The 19,799-nt window shown below is 43.4% G+C and overlaps 1 protein-coding gene across 3 annotated transcripts; it reads left to right on the top strand.

The window, feature by feature from the left end:
• Window positions 1-1,046: 1,046 nt before the first annotated feature.
• Window positions 1,047-19,047, top strand: Rwdd3 (RWD domain containing 3). 3 transcript variants are annotated; one of them, XM_021158275.3, is made up of 5 exons: window positions 1,047-1,159; window positions 14,273-14,748; window positions 17,006-17,121; window positions 17,220-17,335; window positions 17,465-19,047. In XM_021158275.3, the coding sequence occupies exons 1-4, from the start codon at window positions 1,075-1,077 to the stop codon at window positions 17,332-17,334; spliced, it is 792 nt and encodes a 263-aa protein (XP_021013934.1). In that variant the 5' UTR covers window positions 1,047-1,074; the 3' UTR covers window position 17,335; window positions 17,465-19,047. The 3 variants fall into 3 exon arrangements, with proteins under 3 accessions (XP_021013934.1, XP_085691681.1, XP_021013936.1); XM_085835555.1 differs by lacking the exon at window positions 17,465-19,047 and having other exon boundaries at window positions 17,220-17,336; XM_021158277.3 differs by lacking the exons at window positions 17,220-17,335; window positions 17,465-19,047 and having other exon boundaries at window positions 14,273-14,701; window positions 17,006-17,117.
• Window positions 19,048-19,799: the final 752 nt, after the last annotated feature.

The raw sequence follows: 19,799 nt of genomic DNA on the forward strand, positions 1-19,799 counted from the left end.
GGCCCAGTTAAAATTATTCTGACTTGTAGAAGTCAGTGAAAGGAGTCAACTGAAGACCTACTTAAATTCTTTGATGTACTCACAGAATGTTATTTCTGATACAAACCAGTGGCATGAGACCTCCCCGAGTGAGCCAAAGGGCTCCTGGGAGCTGCAGAATTTAAAATTTTTATTTGGGGGGGGGGAGGTCAAATGCACCTAGACAAAACTACTTACTACAAATTAATTTTGCTTACTAAAGTCGAGGTTGAAACAGACGCATCACTTATTCTGTTATCCTATTGTTACTGCGAGTGTTTTGAAATTTAGGTCAAGATTCAAAGATGGTGATTTCACCATTAAGCTTCAGGGATCAGAGAGGTAATAGACACATTATGTTATATGCATCGAATATCACCTGAACCAAACCGAACCAAACTGAACCGAACCAAATCAAATCAAATCACTGTAAAGCTAGTTTTTGACTTTGGACCCCATCTCTAAGGAGTCTCATCTCAGTCTTTCCTCTTCTGCATCTTGGACTGGAAAGAGGCCCTGGAATCTAGACCTTGTGTGTAACCCCGAGGCTAGTGACCAACCAGGCCAGTATACTGGAGGTCATTAACGCTCTCTTTTCTGAAATATCCTGACCACGAGGGTCACTGACAGCAACACGAGGACGTGGAATTTGTGTTTTGCTCACTCATTGTGGGATCTCAGGACACAAAGTTCAAAAGCCTGACAAGGGCTCGTTCGCCTTGTTTGGCTTTTCTTGTTTGTTTAGGTTTCTTTTACTCTCTCCATCTCCTCCCAGCCTAATATAGGTGAAGCACGGTGGGTTCACAGCCTGGTTGTTCTTGTAGGAGACTTTGGGGCTTTACAGGTCTCTCTCTGCTCCAGAAAACTACAGAGGCCAAAACTCAGAAGGTTCTAGGCTGACACATGCCACGCCCATAAACACGCCCATCTCCCCGCCCCCCGCCCGGCGCCATCCGCAGCCGACCTGGCTGTGAGGCCCGGGCGCCCCCCAGTGACCGTAGGGGAGCTTTGCTCCGGGAGGCGGCGGAAGTGGCTTCGGGTTCTGGTCGCACGGATATGGCGGAGGAGGTGCGGCAGGAGCTCTCGGCGCTGGCCGCGATCTTCTGCGGGCCCAACGAGTGGGAGATGTTGAGCTGTTCAGGTGAATACCCTGCCTCTCACCGTGCGTCCATTGCGGGGAGCCGGGGACCCTGTGTCTTGTGGCCTTGGACAGGAGTAGGAGGGGACTGGGGGGTGGGGTTGGCCTGCGCTCGCAGTGCCCTACCCTGAGCTCGCCCTCTCCGCCCCTCTACCCCGTGCTCTCCCGCAACTAAACGGTGCGCACTGCCCTCCTCGTGAAACCCAGCTCCCACAAATAGTCAGCACCACCCATAAACATTTGTGCATCACGTCCTTGACAACAGGACGCTGTAGTTGGTTGTCAGCCACGTGGAAGGCAGTCAGGAAATGCTTGTTAAGGTTTGAACTCTCCAGAGTTGATTGTCTTTGACTTTATTATTAATATATATATATATATATATATACACACACACACATCTCTCTCTATATATATTTGCTTTACTTAAAAATATTTTTAGTTTTACGTTTTCCAGGCTGCTGGAAAATGGCAGCCGATTCCAGACTTCTGCTGAACTTGCAACCTCGCAGCATGGAGACCTTCTCTTCTAACACAGGCAGGGCACCGAACCTCTGAGAGTTTATAGTCTGTAAAGCTATTACTATTGTTGTTATTATTAATTATTTTAAAAAGCTAAAATTTCATTCTTGTCTTGGCTTCCTTTAAGGAACCCAGCCACTCTATTCACACACTTAAATTTTAAAGGTTTTTTTTTTTTTTTTTTTTTTTTTTTTTTTTTTTGCGTATGTATGCCTGCCTGTATAGACCTGTATGCTAAGTGTGCCTGGGAGGCCTGAAGAGGGCATTCAGGGGCTAGGAGTTACCGAGGGTTTGAGAGCCTTGCCTTAAAGGTGCTGAGAACTGAACCCAGGGCCTCCAGAAGAATAGTCAGTGCTCTTTAACCACTGAGTGCCCCCAATTTCCCCCTTTTGGGAAAGTGTGCTGATGCAAATTATTCTCACCCTCCCTGAGCTGTCAAATATGTCCTGTACATTTTGAGGTCACTGAGAGCCATCCTTCTACTGTTACAATGTAACTACGGTTGTAATGGCTTTTCTGCCCATAAATTGGCTTAGCTCTAGGAAGACAGTGTGAGATATGCTAGACCTAAGGAAGCGACATCTATGATTAGGAGGGCTTTGGGTTTCCATAAGGTAAGTCAGGGACCCCTTTCTTTTATGCCTTCTTGCATGCACACATCTACAGATCTTCGTGGTGATCTGGTGTTTCAGGCCATGTGAACTTTCTAGAAAAATGGAGCTGCTCTCTTCTTAAGTGCCTAGACCTGTCTTGTATATTTTTGAAACTCCCTTAAGACCCCTATGAAAGGATTTATTGTAGGGATTTGCCACCCTCTTGTGATTGGGTAGCATCCTGATCCGTTAGCATCTCCTGTCTCCACAATTCTCTCTATTGGTAATTGCTTCTGCCGGAGGCGGCTATTTAAAGGGATCACTTGTGTCTCCGAGTTCTTGTATCATGACTTACTTGCTAATATCTGGGAGAAACAAACCTGTGATGTCCCATGACATTAAAAAAATATGGTGGTGGTTTGCATTATGACCATCAGATACTGTTGATAGGTCCGAGAAAACTCTCAAAAAGAAGTGCTGAGAGAGAGGGGGAGGGGGTTGTCTTAATCCTCCGAACACTGCTGCTCTTTATCTGCTCTTAAATTGAGCATGACTTCAAGTCATGCCTCTTAATTAATTTAATTCAGTGTTCTGGCATCAATAAGTAATTGAATTATAAAGGAATTCAGTGTAACAGCTTCGGACATTTTGTTTTCTAGAAGGTTCACTGAAGAGTAGAACAGTTCAGCGATTGAAGCAGGAATGATTGACACACTTGGGAGCTGTGAATGAGGCAAAGACCAAGTGTAGCAGGCTTCATGGCTTCTACCCTTGCTGCCAGCGGCAGTTCGAGTTTCAGGGTATCACTCTGTACCCCATCATTCTTCCCATAATAGAAGAATATTGCATATTGCAGAGGGCCTACATTTCTCTGTAAGACAGGAAGGCCTGGGTTGACCCCAATGGCCAGCTCTTAAGGCCCTGAGCTGAAAAGTCATGAATAGATGGGTTCAGTTTAGTGGGGAGTAATTTCTGTTAAGAGTTTTGAGGGAGTTTGCATCCTGGCCACTCAGATGTTAGAGTAAGTTCAAAGGAAGAGGCTCTGTATATAACAGTCTCTTAGGGCTGGAAATAATGTAAACACCATATTCCCAGCTTGGGAAAGCAGTGGGGATAGCCAAATCAGGGATATTCTGTTCTTCTCCATCCCACGAGTCAGTCCAGGTACCAGGATTGGTGTGGTCACCTTCCTGATCTTCACGTGGGTCTTAAGGAGAGGCTTTCTTAGCTTAGTTTGCATTGAGGATCACTGATGGTCACATAGATTACATCACCACCTTAGCCCAGAAACTTAGAATACCCAAGATATAAGTAAGTTACAATTTGCAAAACACATGAAACTCAAGAAGAACGAAGACCAAAGTGTGGACACTTTGCCCCCTCTTAGAATTGGGAACAAAACATCCATGGAAGGAGTTACAGAGACAAAGTTTGGAGCTGAAACAAAAGGATGGACCATCTAGAGACTGCCATATCCAGGGATCCATCCCATAATCAGCCTCCAAACACTGACACCATTGTATACACTAGCAAGATTTTGCTGAAAGGACCCTGATATAGCTGTCTCTTGTGAGACTACGCCGGGGCCTAGCAAACACAGAAGTGGATGCTCACAGTCAGCTATTGGATGGATCACAGGGCCCCCAATGGAGGAGCTAGAGAAAGTACCCAAGGAGCTAAAGGGAACTGCAACCCTATAGGTGGAACAACATTATGAACTAACCAGTACCCCGGAGCTCTTGACTCTAGCTGCATATGTATCAAAAGATGGCCTAGTTGGCCACCACTGGAAAGAGAGGCCCACTGGACTTGCAAACTTTATATGCCCCAGTACGGGGGAACGCCAGGGCCAAAAAATGGGAGTGGGTGGGTAAGGAAGTGGGGGGGAGGGTATGGGGGACTTTTGGGATAGCATTGGAAATGTAAATGAGGGAAATACCTAATTAAAAAAAATACACACACACTCAAAAAGATTACATCACCACCAAGCTCCACAGGGTTGGGTTTGGCATTGTGTCCCACTCCTCTGTAGCAAAGGGGCTGGTGCAGGAAATGTTCTTACAGTAAGACAATCCATGAGCTGAGAAAAAAACAGTTTGAACGTCCAGGACAATAGTGTGGGTGGGATCCGGCTTATATTCAGAACAATGGAGTTGGTGGTGGGAGGTCCGCAATCCCCTTCAAGTATACAAGTGTGTGGTCCCTTCTGAAGGTGTTATCCATTTTTCTGGTAGAGACACGGAGAGTATATTGCTGTGCCTAGTGCCTGTTACTAATGGAGTCACAGTTTAGAAACTATCTCACAGGATTAAAAGTTGAAAAAGAGGGGACTCGCATAACAGCTTAACTGCATCACACAATAGGCTGGCGAAAGCTTCCCAGTGGGTTTTGTGTTTTATTAACACTGTTGTTCAGATTGGACTCTGTCCCCTTGCAAAACCATTACAGTGACATATTGACGTTGTTTGCCAACGGTCCTGGCTGAACTCACCTCTCTAAAATCCACATAGTCTTAGACTTTATTTTGAAAGAGTGCCACCTTTACCTTCCAGTCTTTTTAGTTGTTTTGTTTCCTTCTCTAAGAACAATTAAAGCATGTGAAAATCCAGAGACGCTGTGTGTAACAATTTCTTAGGGTTACAGACAATGTAAATACCGTATTTCTTGCATAAAGCAAGCATGTGTGAGAGGAGAGTGGGGGGGGGGCTTCTGAGTGCTTTTCTGTGCAAAGGTTTTGAGGATATGTGAAAACTGGGCAAAATAAAGCAAGTAGAGAGGCTGTGAGTTAGGTATGTTCTACAAATGGTTTCTTGGTGCACACTAACCTAACGACCTCTTTCTCATAGATTTTGTTCACTTAACCACCATCTTTGTGATGGCAGTGTGTATCTACCGTGTGCTGTAGGGATGAGATAGGGAGAAAACTTTAAAACAGATCAGAGTGGACTCCGGGGCCTAATTCAGTTTCTTTGTTTGAACTTCTGTCGCCTGCCGTGTTGGAATATGGTTTCTTTCAGGAAAGGTTAAGGTTTGATTGTTTTAATACAGAACCTACCCATGTAGCCCACTCTAGCCAGGAACTCTAGATCCTCCTGCCTCAGCTTCCTAAGCTCTGTGCCCAGGCTAGAAAGAGTAAGGTTTGAGTCTCCCTCAGTTTGAGTTGTAGCTGTAACGTCAATATTGTTCCAAGGCAGTGACTCGTGCAAATGGTGAATGTGGGTCTGAGGTTGAGCTAGAAGACAAACCCTGCATCTCTGGGAGAGGTAAGAGCGCCTAGTCTTGGAGCCTAATAAGACGTGGGTCTTTTGGGAGTTTTGCTTTGGTAGGGCAGGCATGAGCTCTTTAGGATGGAGGTGGATCAGGAATGGAGCTTATGAGTTAATAGTTGTCCTGCCGTGGGGGATGGGGCAAAAAGTAACATCATAGGTACATTTAACAAGGATTTCTGGTAACCATTCTCCTGCTAAGCTGTTCATAACTTTAAATAAGCTCAAAGCAGCTAATAACTTTCGAGCAGAACGATTTTCTTTTTTTCTTTTTTTTTCTCTGTTTTTCTTTTTCTTTTGTTAGAAAAAAATAAAAGAAAACAGAAACAGACTTTGAGTGGTCGAGGCCCACAAGGATTGGGGATCTGGAGCAAAGGGAGCCAGTTATTGCTATAGACACAAGGGAGATCAAATATGAAAGGGTGAGATAGATGCGTCTGAAGGGTTCTTGGGAAGAAAAGGAGTTCTTAAAGAGACTCTCTGATTTTATTCTTTTTTTCTTTTTGGTCTCTCACCACGTTTGACATCAGAAAAGGGTCTGTTCAGGTCTTCTTGTTTTCTTATGCAGATAGCACCATTTTGTGCAGCCTTAGTTTGCAGCTCTGGTGTGCGGTTTGGAACATACTGGCCAGGGAGATCAACTAGGAAGGCTGTGACTCTCCAGTGTTAGGAATCAAAGCAGGTTTTCTCCTGGATATGTAAGTAGCTGTCCTTCCCTAGTTTTCTGTTTACTAGGTACTAACTGGGACCAGAAGTAACAGAAAGACAATGGAGATGGGTATGGTGGCATACACCTTTAATTCCAGCATTTGGGACTCAGAGGCAGGTAGATCTATGAGTTCGAGGCTAGCCTGATCTATAGAGTGAGTTTCAGGACAGCCAGAGCTACATAGAGAAACCATGTCTTGGGAAACTAGAAAGAAGAAGAAGAGGAGGAGGAGGAAGAAGAGGAAGAAGAAGGGGAGGAGAAGAAAAGGAAAAAGAGGAGGAAGAGGAGGAGGGGGAAGAAGAAGACAAGAAGAAAGAAAAAGGAAACGAAGTGAAGATTTGCCTGGCTTCCTATAGCTTTCCCTGGAGTATTCTCCGGCTCATGCATTGCCCTGGGCTGGACCATGCTGGCTTTTTATGTAGCAGAGTCCTGGGTTACCACAGTAGCTACCTGTGGCTACTGCATCCGGTCCTCACATGTGGGTGGCTTAAAACAGCACATCTCCAATGTACTGCAGTCATGAAGGTCAGAAGTCCAAAGTCAGTTTTCACCCAGATGAAATCAGATTATTGGGGGCTGGAGAGATGGCTCAGTGGTTAAGATCACTGACTGCTCTTCTGAAGGTCCTGAGTTCAGTTCCCAGCAACCACATGGTGGCTCACAACCATCCGTAACGAGATCTGCTGCCCTCTTCTGGTGTGTCTGAAGACAGCTACAGTCTGCTTACATAGACATTAGCTTGATGGAATTGATACTTTTGCTCCCTCCAAGCCCTGGGCAGTCCGTTTGCCTGCCTTTCTTGCTGTGCACCTGTGCCCCATCACTAAGGCTCCTCTTCCTCCATCATCAGATTGTGAAGCAGAAAGCTTCACCAGTCAGTGGATGTTCTCTTCTTCTCTGATAAAGTCCACATCTCCACCTGTTCCCCGTCCACCTCATTGGAACACTGAGGATGGTGTTGTTAGTAATTCAGGGCACTCTCCCCATGTCAGCATCCTTATTCAGGTCTGCAAAGAACCTCCAACATGCAGGCAAGTAACTCAGGCTCAGAGAAACAGGGTGCATACATTCATAGGTCTGTTACTTAGTTAGCATAGCACAGGTCTCAAGGACTGCTATAGTTATGTCATTCATGGTTATAAGCTAATAGCATAAACTCAAGGCCTGTATTGCTATAAACCATATTTCTTTCTACACCCTTCTCCATTTGGAGAGGGCAATATTACTCTTTAAAAACAAAATTGAGATGCTTCAGAGGTAGAGAAAAAGTTAGTTTGGGTTAAATATTATTGCGGGGAGCCTGGGTCCTCTCTGGAAGATTGAGCAGGTCATCGCAGAGGTGGGAGGTGAGGGTATGGGTGAGGGTGTGGGGGTGGGGGTTATGGAGGTTGGGGGTGGGGCTTGGTTTTGCAAGTGTAAAGGTTGCTTAATATTAATAATATTTACTCTCTTTTATTCTTAGTTGTACTGGGGCCAGAAGCCCCAGAGGAATTGTCACCTTTTGCCTAACAGTGGGGAATTAGGTAAAGGATTTATTGCTGGCACTATGGCCAAGCAGCCAGAAGCCCTTCACTTGCCTTGCTGGTTAACTCTTGGTAAACCAGAGAGGAAGGAAAGGAAAAGAATTGAGACCCTTTACACAGGCAAGTTTGCACTGACACATATATGTTCATGCATCCACATTTGGGCTAGGCCGAGTCTGTCTCCATTAACTCCACAAGTATTCATGCATGCTTGCATACATACACATGTACCTATATAAACAAACGGACATATAAATTTGGATGGGTGGATGGATAGGGCAGAGCTCTCCAAGCCACCACACCACATCACATTACACCACACCACACCACACCATGCTGTCTTTATTTCTTTTCTCTGGCCTTTTTGTAGACAAAAGTTCTTAGAAAATTACCTTATAAAATGGTACACAAAATGGGAGTTACAAAAGGCTGTCGATATTAAGTCCAAAGCTCATTATAAGTTCAAAGCAGCAGTTTCCCATGGCCTTGTCCTATCGTACTGCACACCCGTGGCTTCATCCTTGGCCCTGAATGCTTTTTCTTGGACACAAATTTTTCCCTGCCTAGTTCTCATTTTAGTGTTAATTATGAAAGTTCATTGTGTTTCTGATTATTCAGACTTTACTTACTAGTATGAGGAGTGGGCATATTCTATTCTTGATTTTACTTTATTACATCTCTCTAGCAAAACCACTAAAACCATCTCTTAAAACTTTTCTTCTGGGCTGGGGAAATGGCTCAGAGGTTAAGAACACTGACTCCTCTTCCAGAGGAACTGAGTTCATTTCCCAGCAATCACCTGGTGGTTCACAACCATCTGTAATGGAATCTGATTCCCTCTTCTGGTGTGTCTTAAGACAGCAATAATGTATTCACGTACATAAAATAAATAAATCTGAAACAAAACAAAACAAAAATCCCTTTTCTTATTAAGATTATTTGAATCAAATCAGGAATTCCATGAAATCATTAATTCATCTAAACAGCATTAATTTATGAAAGTTCATCTTTATGTTGATCTGCAGGAAATCTGCTCAGTACACTAATGCCCAGGGTTTATTATGTTAATTTAAAATGACAGGAGCTGCAAGACTGAGATGGAGTTTTAGGAAAAAGTCAGTGATTTGCTACAAGGATTTATAAGACTCAGAGAATCTGTTAAACTCATAATTGCATTTCATTACATATTAGCAGGGGAGAGCAAGTCAGTCGAGAGGAAGGTACAGGGGAATCCATGCGCAAGCTACCGGCCATGGGCCTCTGGTGGACTTGGACAAGCATGGCAGATCATCACAGCAGCAGTGTGTGACTGTGAGAAGTGTTGCCAGCCAGGAAAGTGCACATTTTCATACACTGTAACAGTTAGGAGGGAATTAGCTTCATTAGAGACTGAAGCTTTGCAGAGCAGTGATATTAGGTGTTTTAGGACAATTTGAAATGTTTGCTTTTATCAGGCTTCACCTAGGAATATGCCCCTGCATGGCTGACGTCAACCTCAGAGCAAGAAGATTCACTGCAGTACCATGGTGAAGTGTAAATCATTTGGTTTGTCTGGGACCATGGGTTCCAAACCCTCACACATACAAAACACACTTCTTCTTATCAGGACTCAGGTTCATCTACGCAACCCAGGCCTGTTAAGTTCTCCCCATTCTTCATAGCAGCATTGTCGAGGTCGTGGGTCATGTTTGAGAATGGTGCTTCAGCGAGAAATGGCATTAGAAGTTACAGTTTAAGCAGTTATGAGGAGAAGTTACAGTTTAAGCAGTTATGAGGAGAAGTTACAGTTTAAGCAGTTATGAGGAGAAGTTACAGTTTAAGCAGTTATGGGGAGAAGTTACAGTTTAAGCAGTTATGGGGAGGCCGGTTAATGGGAAAATGGGAATAGGTGACTAGAGTTATATTTTGTGGAGGTTGACAAGCAATAGAGAGAGATAGGTCTGAAGCTTGTTGAGGAATTAGCAATGGGTTCTTGTGGTGGTTTATAAACAAACATTTTCTAAATAAGAGAAGGCAGGGAGGGTGGGAGAATGCACGGGAAGTTATAATGGTGAGAAGAACCACCTAGGGGTGGTAGGGTTTGCTGTAGGAGGAAGATACTTTCTTTCTCAGTGAGAAGAATGAGAAGGAGAGGGCAAAAAGGAAATGTGATCCAGCAATTGCAACTTCCAGGCCAAGGGCAGCTTCTCTGGCTTCAGCAAGAAGGTGGCAGCACCCCCAAGTGGTGATGGGCAGTACTGCTCCCCGCACACCCAGCGTGGTGCGTGTGTTGCATATATTAAGAGTTTCACATCTCAGGGTGCACTGTGAGCAAAGACCGCATAAGAAAACGGGAGGGAACAAGGGTTGATTCTGTCTCATAGTAAGAATAGAGTTGATCATGGTGGGGCAGAGTGGCCTCTGAGAGCGGCTCTCAGCTGTGGCAGCAGGAGAATGAGGCTGCTTTTTCTCATATCTGAGTGGATTAGTGCTGGTGGCCAGCTCAGGCATCCAGGTAGACTGAGGCAGGCAGTGTGGGTGGCATCAGCTCTTATAGGGGGCAAAAGTTGCTTACTATGTGTAAAGTTTCTCTTCCTTTAACTCTTTGCTGTTCTAAGGCCAACAGCCCCTGGCTTCTGGTGATTAACTTCTGCTGTAAGCAGGAAGGGATTAAGGAAAAAAAAAACAACAACTTAGTTTCTCTTTGGCCCCTTGCTGGCCTGGAGAGAGGCTTGGCATTTATTAACTCTTTGTGAGCCAGAGAGAAAAGAAGAGGACTAAAGAGAGAATTCAAGCATACACATAGACACACACAGACACACACAGACACACACACTTTGGTCAGGCCTGACCACCTGCTTCAACAATTCCACAAGTGTTCATGTATACTTGCATACATACACGTATACCTACACATGTATGTATGTATGTACCTATAGACAGTCACACATATACATTTGGTGGATGGAGCAGAGCTCAAAATGCCAAATTTTATTTCTTCTCTCTGGCAATTTATACCTTCTTAGACAAAAGTTCTTTATAAAATTACCTCTCCAGGTGTGGTGGTGCATGCCTTTAGTCCCAGCACTTGGGAGGCAGATGCAGGCAGATTTCTGAGTTTAAGGCCAGCCTGGTCTACAGAGTGAGTTCCAGAACAGCCAGGGCCACACAGAGGAACCCTGTCTCGAAAAACAAAAAAAACAAAACAAAACAAAAAAAAAAACAAACAACAACAAAAAAACCAACCAACCAACCCCCCCCCAAACCAAAACAACAAACAAAAAACAAATAAAATTACCTCATAGATAAAAGGTTGCACAAAGGGGAGTTACAGAAGGACGCTGATGGTATATTCAAAGCAGTGCTTCCTTCGATAAGCTCATTATAAGCTCAAAGCAACAGTTTCACATGGGCACGTTTTTATCATATGTCCACCTGTGCTTTATCCTTGGACCTGAACTAGAATGAATGTTTTTCCTTGATCACAAATTTGTTCCAAGCCTGTTATCTTATCCTAGACCTTGACATGTGAAGTTTACAGAGCTCTATTTACAGCTTTGTTCTAAGGAGGCTTGAGATTACTTGTGTCAATTTAAGAGTTCTATAGAATCATTATCAGAAATTGTGAAATAATCAATTTGTCTATATAGCATTTACTATATGAGAGTACATCTTCATGTTGATCTGCAGGAAGTTTGCGAGATAGGGTGGACTGATGCCCAGGAAACATTAGACTATGTAATAGTGACAGGAAAAGCATAACAGCAAGAAGCAATCCTGGGATGACGTCTCTAAGGACCCTGCATCTCAGAGCTCACCCATCTCCAGAAATCTCATTTGCATGCTTTAGCCTTTCTAGGTGGCTTCTGACAGATTAAGGCAGAAATTACACAGGAAGTATGGCCAGACAATAAACTTGAAGGTCCACTCCACTCCCACTTCTTCAGACAGGGCCCCATATTTCTAAAGTCCCACAACCTTCCAAACAGCACCACCCACTGGAGACCAAGTGTGCAAACAGATGAGCTTGTGGTATGCTAGTTACCTCCAAACTGCAATGCATGAGGTAGTGTGCAGGTGTGTGTACACACACTGTCACTCTATACCAAGGGTGTTCATCCACATGAAGGACCCTAGGCTTAAGAACGAGATCAGTTTACCTTGATTTAAACTTTACAGGGATCAAAATATCATGATAAACACTACATAAATGTGTTTAAATGTAATGTTTCTGTGTATGTCGTAAATATATTTAATAAAAAGATAGACCTTTCAGTCTTATGAAAGTTGCTGAAAATTTTCTCAGCTTTTGATCTTGAAAGAATATGTTATGTGTATTGTGCTGGTCAGGAAACATCTGCTTTCTGACCCAGAGAAAAGCTCCATAGACTCTGAGGAACTCAGAGGCCATGGGGGACTCCTTCCACCCTCTACCCCCTGCCATACACACACACACACACACACACACACACACACACACACACACACACACACGCACGCACGCACGCACACACAGACACACATACACACACACACACACACACACACTTAAAACTGGATGTAGTAGGTGCATGCCATTAATTTCAGCATTTGGGAAGCAGCTTGGTCTATATAGTAAGCCCCAGGCCAGCCAGGACTATGTAGAGTCTCTCTCTCTTTCTTTCTTTCTCTCTCTCTCTCTCTCTCTCTCTCACACACACACACACACACACACACACACACACACAAAACCCCTAAAAAAACCCCTTTATGTTCACACATCTCTAATAGAAGGCTTTGCAGGTGTAGACTAGAAATTCAGGAAGATCTGTGTCCACCCTGGACTGAACCATGGTGGCAGATCCGTGTCTTACTCATTTTTTTTTCCTGAACAGCACAGTGCACAGGGTTGGCATGTACCCAGTGTATGCTTGTGGAATGATGAATGATTGAAGATTAAAGATTCTACCCCCTCAGTGAGAGAGAATGCAGGCTCACTGCATGACTGCCGACAAGTTTAATCTGCCTGGTGGTCCTGTGTTGTTTACAGGTCCATAAAAGTCCTACATAGCAAATATATATTAATCGAACTGATATGACAGGAGCTTACTCTGACAGTAAAATATACCATTGAAAAGAGGAACTCAGTGAAAGAAAGGAGAGACTTGCAGCCAGTGAGATGTTTCCGTGGGTGGAGGTGCTTGCATATGGGTCTGACAGTTCCATAATCCTCCAAGGTAATGAAGCAGAATTGTTTTGTTAAGTTGGTCTCTGAGCCTCCCCATGGCCACACACACCAATAATAATGACAGTATGTTAGTAGAAGAAGGAAGGAGGAACAAAGACACTTGAAGCATGTCATAACTTTTAGAAGCATATTTGCTGTAATATTTAGAGAAGTTTTTTTTTAAAAATACTATATACATTACATATGTAAAAGAAAATATTATATGGACTTTGCAATAGCTACTGCCTCTGATTCCGGATGGGGTCTGAAAATAGTAGTTCCTGGCAGCTGGTATTGACATCCATTGAAGAAAAACTCTGTAACAGATGTGCTAGGTCCTGTATGAATCTGTGTAACAACAGCTTTAGATACCATTGGGATCAGATGGTTAAGAAGTGATTTCAGTGTTCTGTTAGGCTCTTTAAAATGGAGGATGTGTTTGGGTGTCCATTGTTGAGGCAGCCATCCAGGTGTAGGATCTGGCTGCTTCTGTGAAATAGAACAGGGGCAGAGAAAGAAGGTAGAGGTAGACTGGCCACATAGCCCTGTGTCTGGACCTGGTTCCCGTCTCCTTTCTCTGATCAGGGTGCTTCTGCTCCCTGCAGAATGAATTAGCCTGACATTTTATCAACTTTTTGGAAAGTGGGGTGAAGTGATGTGGAACACATCAGAGTGGGGAAGCCAAGCACATCTGAAAGAGAGCAGAATATTTCCTCTCGTCTCCTAGGCGTGCTCTGCCCCTTGCGGAGTCAGTGGAGGCTGAACGGATGTCTGCTCAGTTTCAGCTCATCCTGCTGCCTTCATGTTACACTGATGTGAGTGGATCTGAATCAGAAGAGTGGGTCCCCCCCCCATCACGTTCAGTGTCAAAGATGGTCATCGGTGTCACATGGCCCTGCCACCAGGTTCCGTGTGACTCACCACAAGTAACTTGGAGTGGAGTCCTTACACCTTTCCTATACATGCTGCTGCTCCATTGAACACCTATAAGGGCTGATTTGTGATTTTCGTAATTACCAGTAAAATATGGACAGAAATTGTATGAATCAAAGCTGTCTTTTTTGATAATTTCATAAAAATGGGTGATAAAGAGAGTGAATTGCAAGTACGTTTGCGTGGCACTGTTCATGTGTATTTATGGCAGGGGGGAAATGACCTGTAAATCATGGCTTTTTTGCCTTGTGTGTCTCTTCATAAAATACATTCAGCGTTTTCCTATGAGCAATAAACTGAGGTTTGAAAGGGAAATTTTTTTAACTGATTAGTATTCCATTGAGATTGAATTATGTGGACCTAATGATTATTTTTGGATGTCTTCCAGAGACAGATGGGGCTGTATTTAGAATTCGCACAACAGCTGAAGGACTTGTGGGTGAGGATGTGCCCTTAGAGTTGGCGTTCCATTTACCAGTTGGTTACCCTTTGTGTCTACCCGGCATCTCGGTTAACTCGGAACATCTGACCAGGGCCCAGTGTGAGAACTTACTTGGAGAAGCCAGGAAGCTCGTGTCAGAACCGATGGTTCACGAGCTGGTTCTCTGGATCCAGCAGAATCTCAGATTCGTCCTCAGCCAGCCAGAGACCGCCAGCAGCCATGAGAAGTGCACTTTGCCAGAAAGCGCGATGGTGGACGACGGACCGTGGATGACTCTTTTGCGTTTAGATCACATGAGAGCGAGGACTAAATATGTCAAAGCCGTGGAGAGGTGGGCATCAGAGTTAAGGCTGACAGGAAGACTGATGTTCATGGGTAAATTAATACTGATTTTACTACAAGGAGACAGAAGCAACATCAAGGTGCCGGAAAACTTCATTTTGAATATGATTCTACTTGCTTTCTGTTAAATATGGTGTATTTTTAAGTGTGTTTTATAACAGTGGGCTAGTCAAAGCATGGTGTTTCTGATTTACCTATCGTCGTGTTAAATGGTACTTTGTTTTTTTTTTTTCTCTGTTCTCTAATATTTGTTTATCTTTTGTTTGTGTCTGGGTGTTTTGTCGGGATGTGTCTGTGCACCTCATGTAAACGTTTAGAAAAGCCTCTGATGCTCACAGAGGCTGGGGGAGGGGGTTGGATCTCCTGGGAGCTGCGAGGTATGAGCTGGGTATCAAACATAGCCTCCGGAAGAGCAACCAAGTTCTTAACCACTGAGCCATCTCTCTAGGCATCCAGCCCCATCTTACCCCAGTTCTTTTGTTTTCTATCTATCTATCTATCTATCTATCTATCTATCTATCTATCTATCTATCTATCTATCTATCTATCTTGTCCCTAACAACAGCTATAAACTTGCAAGGTTCAGGGTTAGCATAAGATTATAATGTAAAAATTATGCCACTTAATGAAATGACAGTTTTGTTTTTATTTCTTATTTTTTTAAAAAACGTGTATGGGTGTTTTGCTTGCATGTATGTCTGTGCACCATGTATGTACAGTGCCCAAGGAAGCCAGAAGAGGGTGTTGGCTCCCTAGGAACTGGATAGCTGCCATTTGGGTATTGGGAACCAAGCCAATAAGAAGTGCTCTTAACTGCCGAGTTCTCTCTCCAGCACCAGCCCCAGTTTTGAAAAAATCCAAGGACATGTATTTGTTTCATATTAATGATAAACTGCATCTGTATAAACAAGAACAAAAAGCTTGTCCATATTAATTTTTTCCATAGCTCAGCACAGCAAGGAGTATGTTTGTAAGTAGTCTGCAAAATTCCTAACATGCAGGCACTTAAAAGTGCATCCTGACACTTCAGTGTTGTACCTGTAGTGCCTGAGAGGGAGGCTTGTCCTTTACAGCCTGGAGCCAGCCTCAGAGGAAGCAGGGTCAGCAGGACTGTCAGCTTGTCACCTCCTCCAGACTTCTTTCCACCTGACTTGTCCCAGCAGCTGCCTTCAAAGCCCTCATCTTCAGGTTCCCGAGCTCTCATCCTGAAGCCCCCTTGCCTGTTTTATGAGGAGCCAGACAAGGAAACCAGCTTATTATGCCTTACATTTTAACAGAGCTACAGATCACTTAATACGTTTTGCAATGTCAGAGTGAGTCATGCACCGTTCAGAGGATTTTACTTAAAACAGACTTATCGTGAACAACCTGTAATCTTAAAGTGTCGAAGGACAGCAGCCTAGAGTTTCCCCAAGGTGGCTTCTTCCCCAGCCCTCATTGGCATTTGCTTAACAAGGTCCATGCTGGGTTCTGGTATGGATAAAGTAAGAAACCAGATTTAATCTATAGCCTGCAGTGGGGCCTAACTAAGGGACCGCAGATTTTGAGGCAATCTAGCCGACAAAAGTGGCGGAACAGTTCCTTGTTCACATTTACCTAAGGCTCTGATTGTCTAATCAGCTCAGGCACATTAGAATAAATGCAGCAATTGCCAACAGACTCATGAGTTATTAACATGTATATGTTTTTATGATTATAGTTCCACTAGTTCAGAGAAGTGCATTTTTTAATAACATTCCCTACAATGTCATTTACATATATTTGCCTGTTATTTTATCTTATTTTTTTTATAAGATTGTATACTAGGATCAGGACCGTGCAGGTACATTTACAGGTGGGCAGTAGGTGGTGTGCCGGATGGCCCCTTTTGCAGGCGGCTTGGTGATAGCAGCGGTTGCTACTATTGAGCGGTGTGCTGTCCTCTGGAAGGCAGTCACTCTAGAGGTGCTTTGTGTGTCTGACTTCCCTCAGTTGTCCCAGATTCACCAGGGGGTGGATCCTGTTAGCAGTCTAGTTGTGCGGAGTCGGCTAACTAAGGTACAGAGAGTTTGAGGAGCCAACTTAAATAACTAGTTTAAATAACTGGTCTAAACAACAGAGGGTTTAATAACTCACTCTAGCAGTGGTCCAGTCCAGACTTAAAGGTGAACGATTTGTTTTTGTTGCTCTGTACACCTGTGTTCACCAGAGCAGGGTTCTGCCACCTATGTAAAGGCATTGTGTAACTCTCCCTGCAACATTCTGAGGATGCTCTTGAAACCGCTGGTTGGGTCACTTTAGAATAGGACTGTGCCTTTTAGAATACGCTCTGCCCTAAACATACCGATTATCGTTTAGGAGTACCTGACTCTTCAGAAAACCTCCAAAGTAGATGTGGACTCAAGTGGAAAGAAATGCAAAGAGAAAATGATTAGTGTACTGTCTGAAACAAAAGTACAAACGGAACACAAAAGGTATAATTTAGTACTATTGCAGATGCAAAAGCAACTGAATGGGTAATTATCCACTGACAAATCTCCGCATATTCATGAGCTTCTCTCACATAATACAGGTTTCTGGCGTTTGAAGTCAAAGAGTATTCAACACTGGAGGAGTTACAAAAGGAATTCGGAGCTGCAGGACTTGGGGAGCTCTTCTCAGAGTGTGTACTGGGGCTGGTGAAATGAGGTGAATGACAGGATCCGTTGGTAAAACAGCCTGGTTTTGATTTCCTGCTGCCTTGGGGGATGGGCTCATTGAAGTAGTCATAAGAGAGCAATCTGAAATTTCTCTGAAGCAAAATCATTCTCATTTCAGGAAGAAAAGCGAGTCCTGTTTTATGGAATATTAAACATGAAAAGATCCCATATATTCTAACGTTTGCCAGAAAAGACTAGGTTCAATAGACGGATTGTCTGGAGGAGAGAGAAACCCACCACAGTAAAGGAGCTGTTGTTTTTATAGAGACAATTTGTTTAGAAGTCTGCAATTTTCAGGCTAATTTTCTTGTAATTAAATGATTTCTTAAAGTGATTTGTTTTCATGTTTACTTTCTCATGTTTATGTTTTTTGCCTTTTAATTGTCCCTTCCTCCCCATTCTGCTTATTATGTTTTAAGTTGGATGTTGAGAAAAATCTAACACTTATTTCTTGGTGCGGTTGCATAAATTGTTGGATTAAATACAAAACCAAGAAGTTTTACAGAACACAGTTGCTTTCTGGAGAGCTGGAAGAATATACAGTGAGTTCAAATCGAAATTCATATGTAAAAGAATAATTTCTGGTTTTACAAGGGAAATGTGTGCATCAAAGTGAACCCCTTTTTTTTTTCTGGATGGAAAAACAAACCAAACTGTAGCTCTACAATTTTCATTGTGAAATCTCTCAAATAATGGTAAAATGTACTATGTCCAAGGGGAGATAAACTCGCAGCATAATTATTTGTCTTAAAATTTATGATGAAAAGTAAAAGGACTCTTGTGTCTGAGAAGGATATTTAGGTCCATAAAGCTCCCTGGGCATCTAAAATAGGAGGCTGGGATGTGAAAGAAAGGCCAGGAGAGTTCTATCCCTGCACCTTTTGAAGACAGGCGCACCCTAACAGTGTAGGTGTTGGGGTGATCTGAGCATGACAAGCCCATGCATGCCTGAGTGTGCGTGCGTGTGTGCACAGTTGCCCCTGTATGTAGAGGGCAAAAATCAATGTTGGATGTCTTCATCAGTTGCTCTATATTTTACTCTTTTTTTTTTTTTTGAGACAGGGTTTCTCTGTGTAGCTCTGGCTGTCCTGGAACTCACTCTGTAGACCAGCCTGGCCTCGAACTCATAGATCCACCTGCTTGTGCCTCCCAAGTGCTGGGATTAAATGTGTGCGTCACCACCCCCACCTGGCTGCTATTTTATTCTTTTTATTTTTTAAAAGGTTTATTTATTTACTATATGTATGTGAGTACACTGTCACTGTCTTTAGACATACCAGAAGAGGGCATCAGATCCCATTACAGATGGTTGTAAGCTACCATGTGGTTGCTGGGAATTGAGCTCAGGACCTCTGGAAGAGCAGACGGTGCCCTTAACCGCCGAGCCATCTCTCTAGCCCAATATTTTATTCTTTTTAATTAAGAAAATTATATAATTTTTCTTTTTGTGTATGGATTGGATCCCCCATGTGATGACGACCGTGGACTGAGGAAGCGGAAGCTGTTTATGAGGAGCCACTAAAGATGAAAGAGCCACACTTGCTCTTGTGGTTTCCATGCTTGTAACACCTGCTGTGACTGACCCTGTACATGCCATTTCTTCTATGCATACCCAGCTTTAGGATGAAGTAATATTCAGTTCTTGATGTACTTTAGATTTCATGGGCTCAATCCCAAAATTATTTATTAATACCACGTGGCTCCCAGTAGCACATTCATATTTCTCTTTAAAATTTAATAATTATTTTATAAAAATTAACGTTTATTTGTTTACCTTTTATTTATTTTGTATGTGTGGGTTCCAGGTCACAAGGCAGCACGCACTGCAGTCTGGATCTGTGGTCCTTTCTCACTCTGGGCACTACTCAATACACAACTTCATGGGCTAGCCAGGAATTGAGTCAAAGATGGGGTCTATTGCTTCCAAACTCCAGGGGTGAGAATACTGTGTGAAACAACTTACCCATTACACAGACACATCCTGAAATACACCTCTAAACTCTGGGCCCCTAAACAGTTACCAAATGGCTGGCTTCTGAATATTGATTTTAGCTCCATCACTCCTATAAATATGAGGTCTCTACCATTTACAAAATGCTCACTACTTCCTGTTCACCCGGTTCTCTAGGATCCCTAGTGGGATGCTAAAATGAGTGATGCAGCCAGAACACTGATAAAAGTTTAAAGTTAGAGTCCTGGAAAGAGAGTGTAGCTATGTTTACTTCTGGTGCTCTTTGCAAATTGATATAAAGAAAAACCTACCATCTTTCCCTTGGAGAGCTAGACATCAAGTATTCAGAGGTATGCCGACGTGCTGCAATATAAGGCTGCATTGGAGGCTTCATGGTACGATGCTGTCCCTAAAACGGAACCAAACCAAACTAACCAATCAACCAAAAACTCCACCTTTTGAGTCCTGGAGATTGAACTCAGATCATCAGGCTTGGCAAACA

Source organism: Mus caroli, unplaced genomic scaffold, assembly GCF_978045245.1.
Source record: "Mus caroli unplaced genomic scaffold, Mus_caroli_1 scaffold_3, whole genome shotgun sequence".
Taxonomy (NCBI): domain Eukaryota; kingdom Metazoa; phylum Chordata; class Mammalia; order Rodentia; family Muridae; genus Mus; species Mus caroli.

Excerpts from the sequence above, each read along its gene's own strand:
- Rwdd3 (XM_021158275.3), top strand. The coding sequence starts at position 1,075 with ATGGCGGAGGAGGTGCGGCAGGAGCTCTCGGCGCTGGCCGCGATCTTC. Across the intron at positions 14,749-17,005 it reads GAGACAGAAGCAACATCAAG|GAGTACCTGACTCTTCAGAA; the intron begins GTGCCGGAAAAC and ends ATTATCGTTTAG. Across the intron at positions 17,122-17,219 it reads GTACAAACGGAACACAAAAG|GTTTCTGGCGTTTGAAGTCA; the intron begins GTATAATTTAGT and ends CACATAATACAG.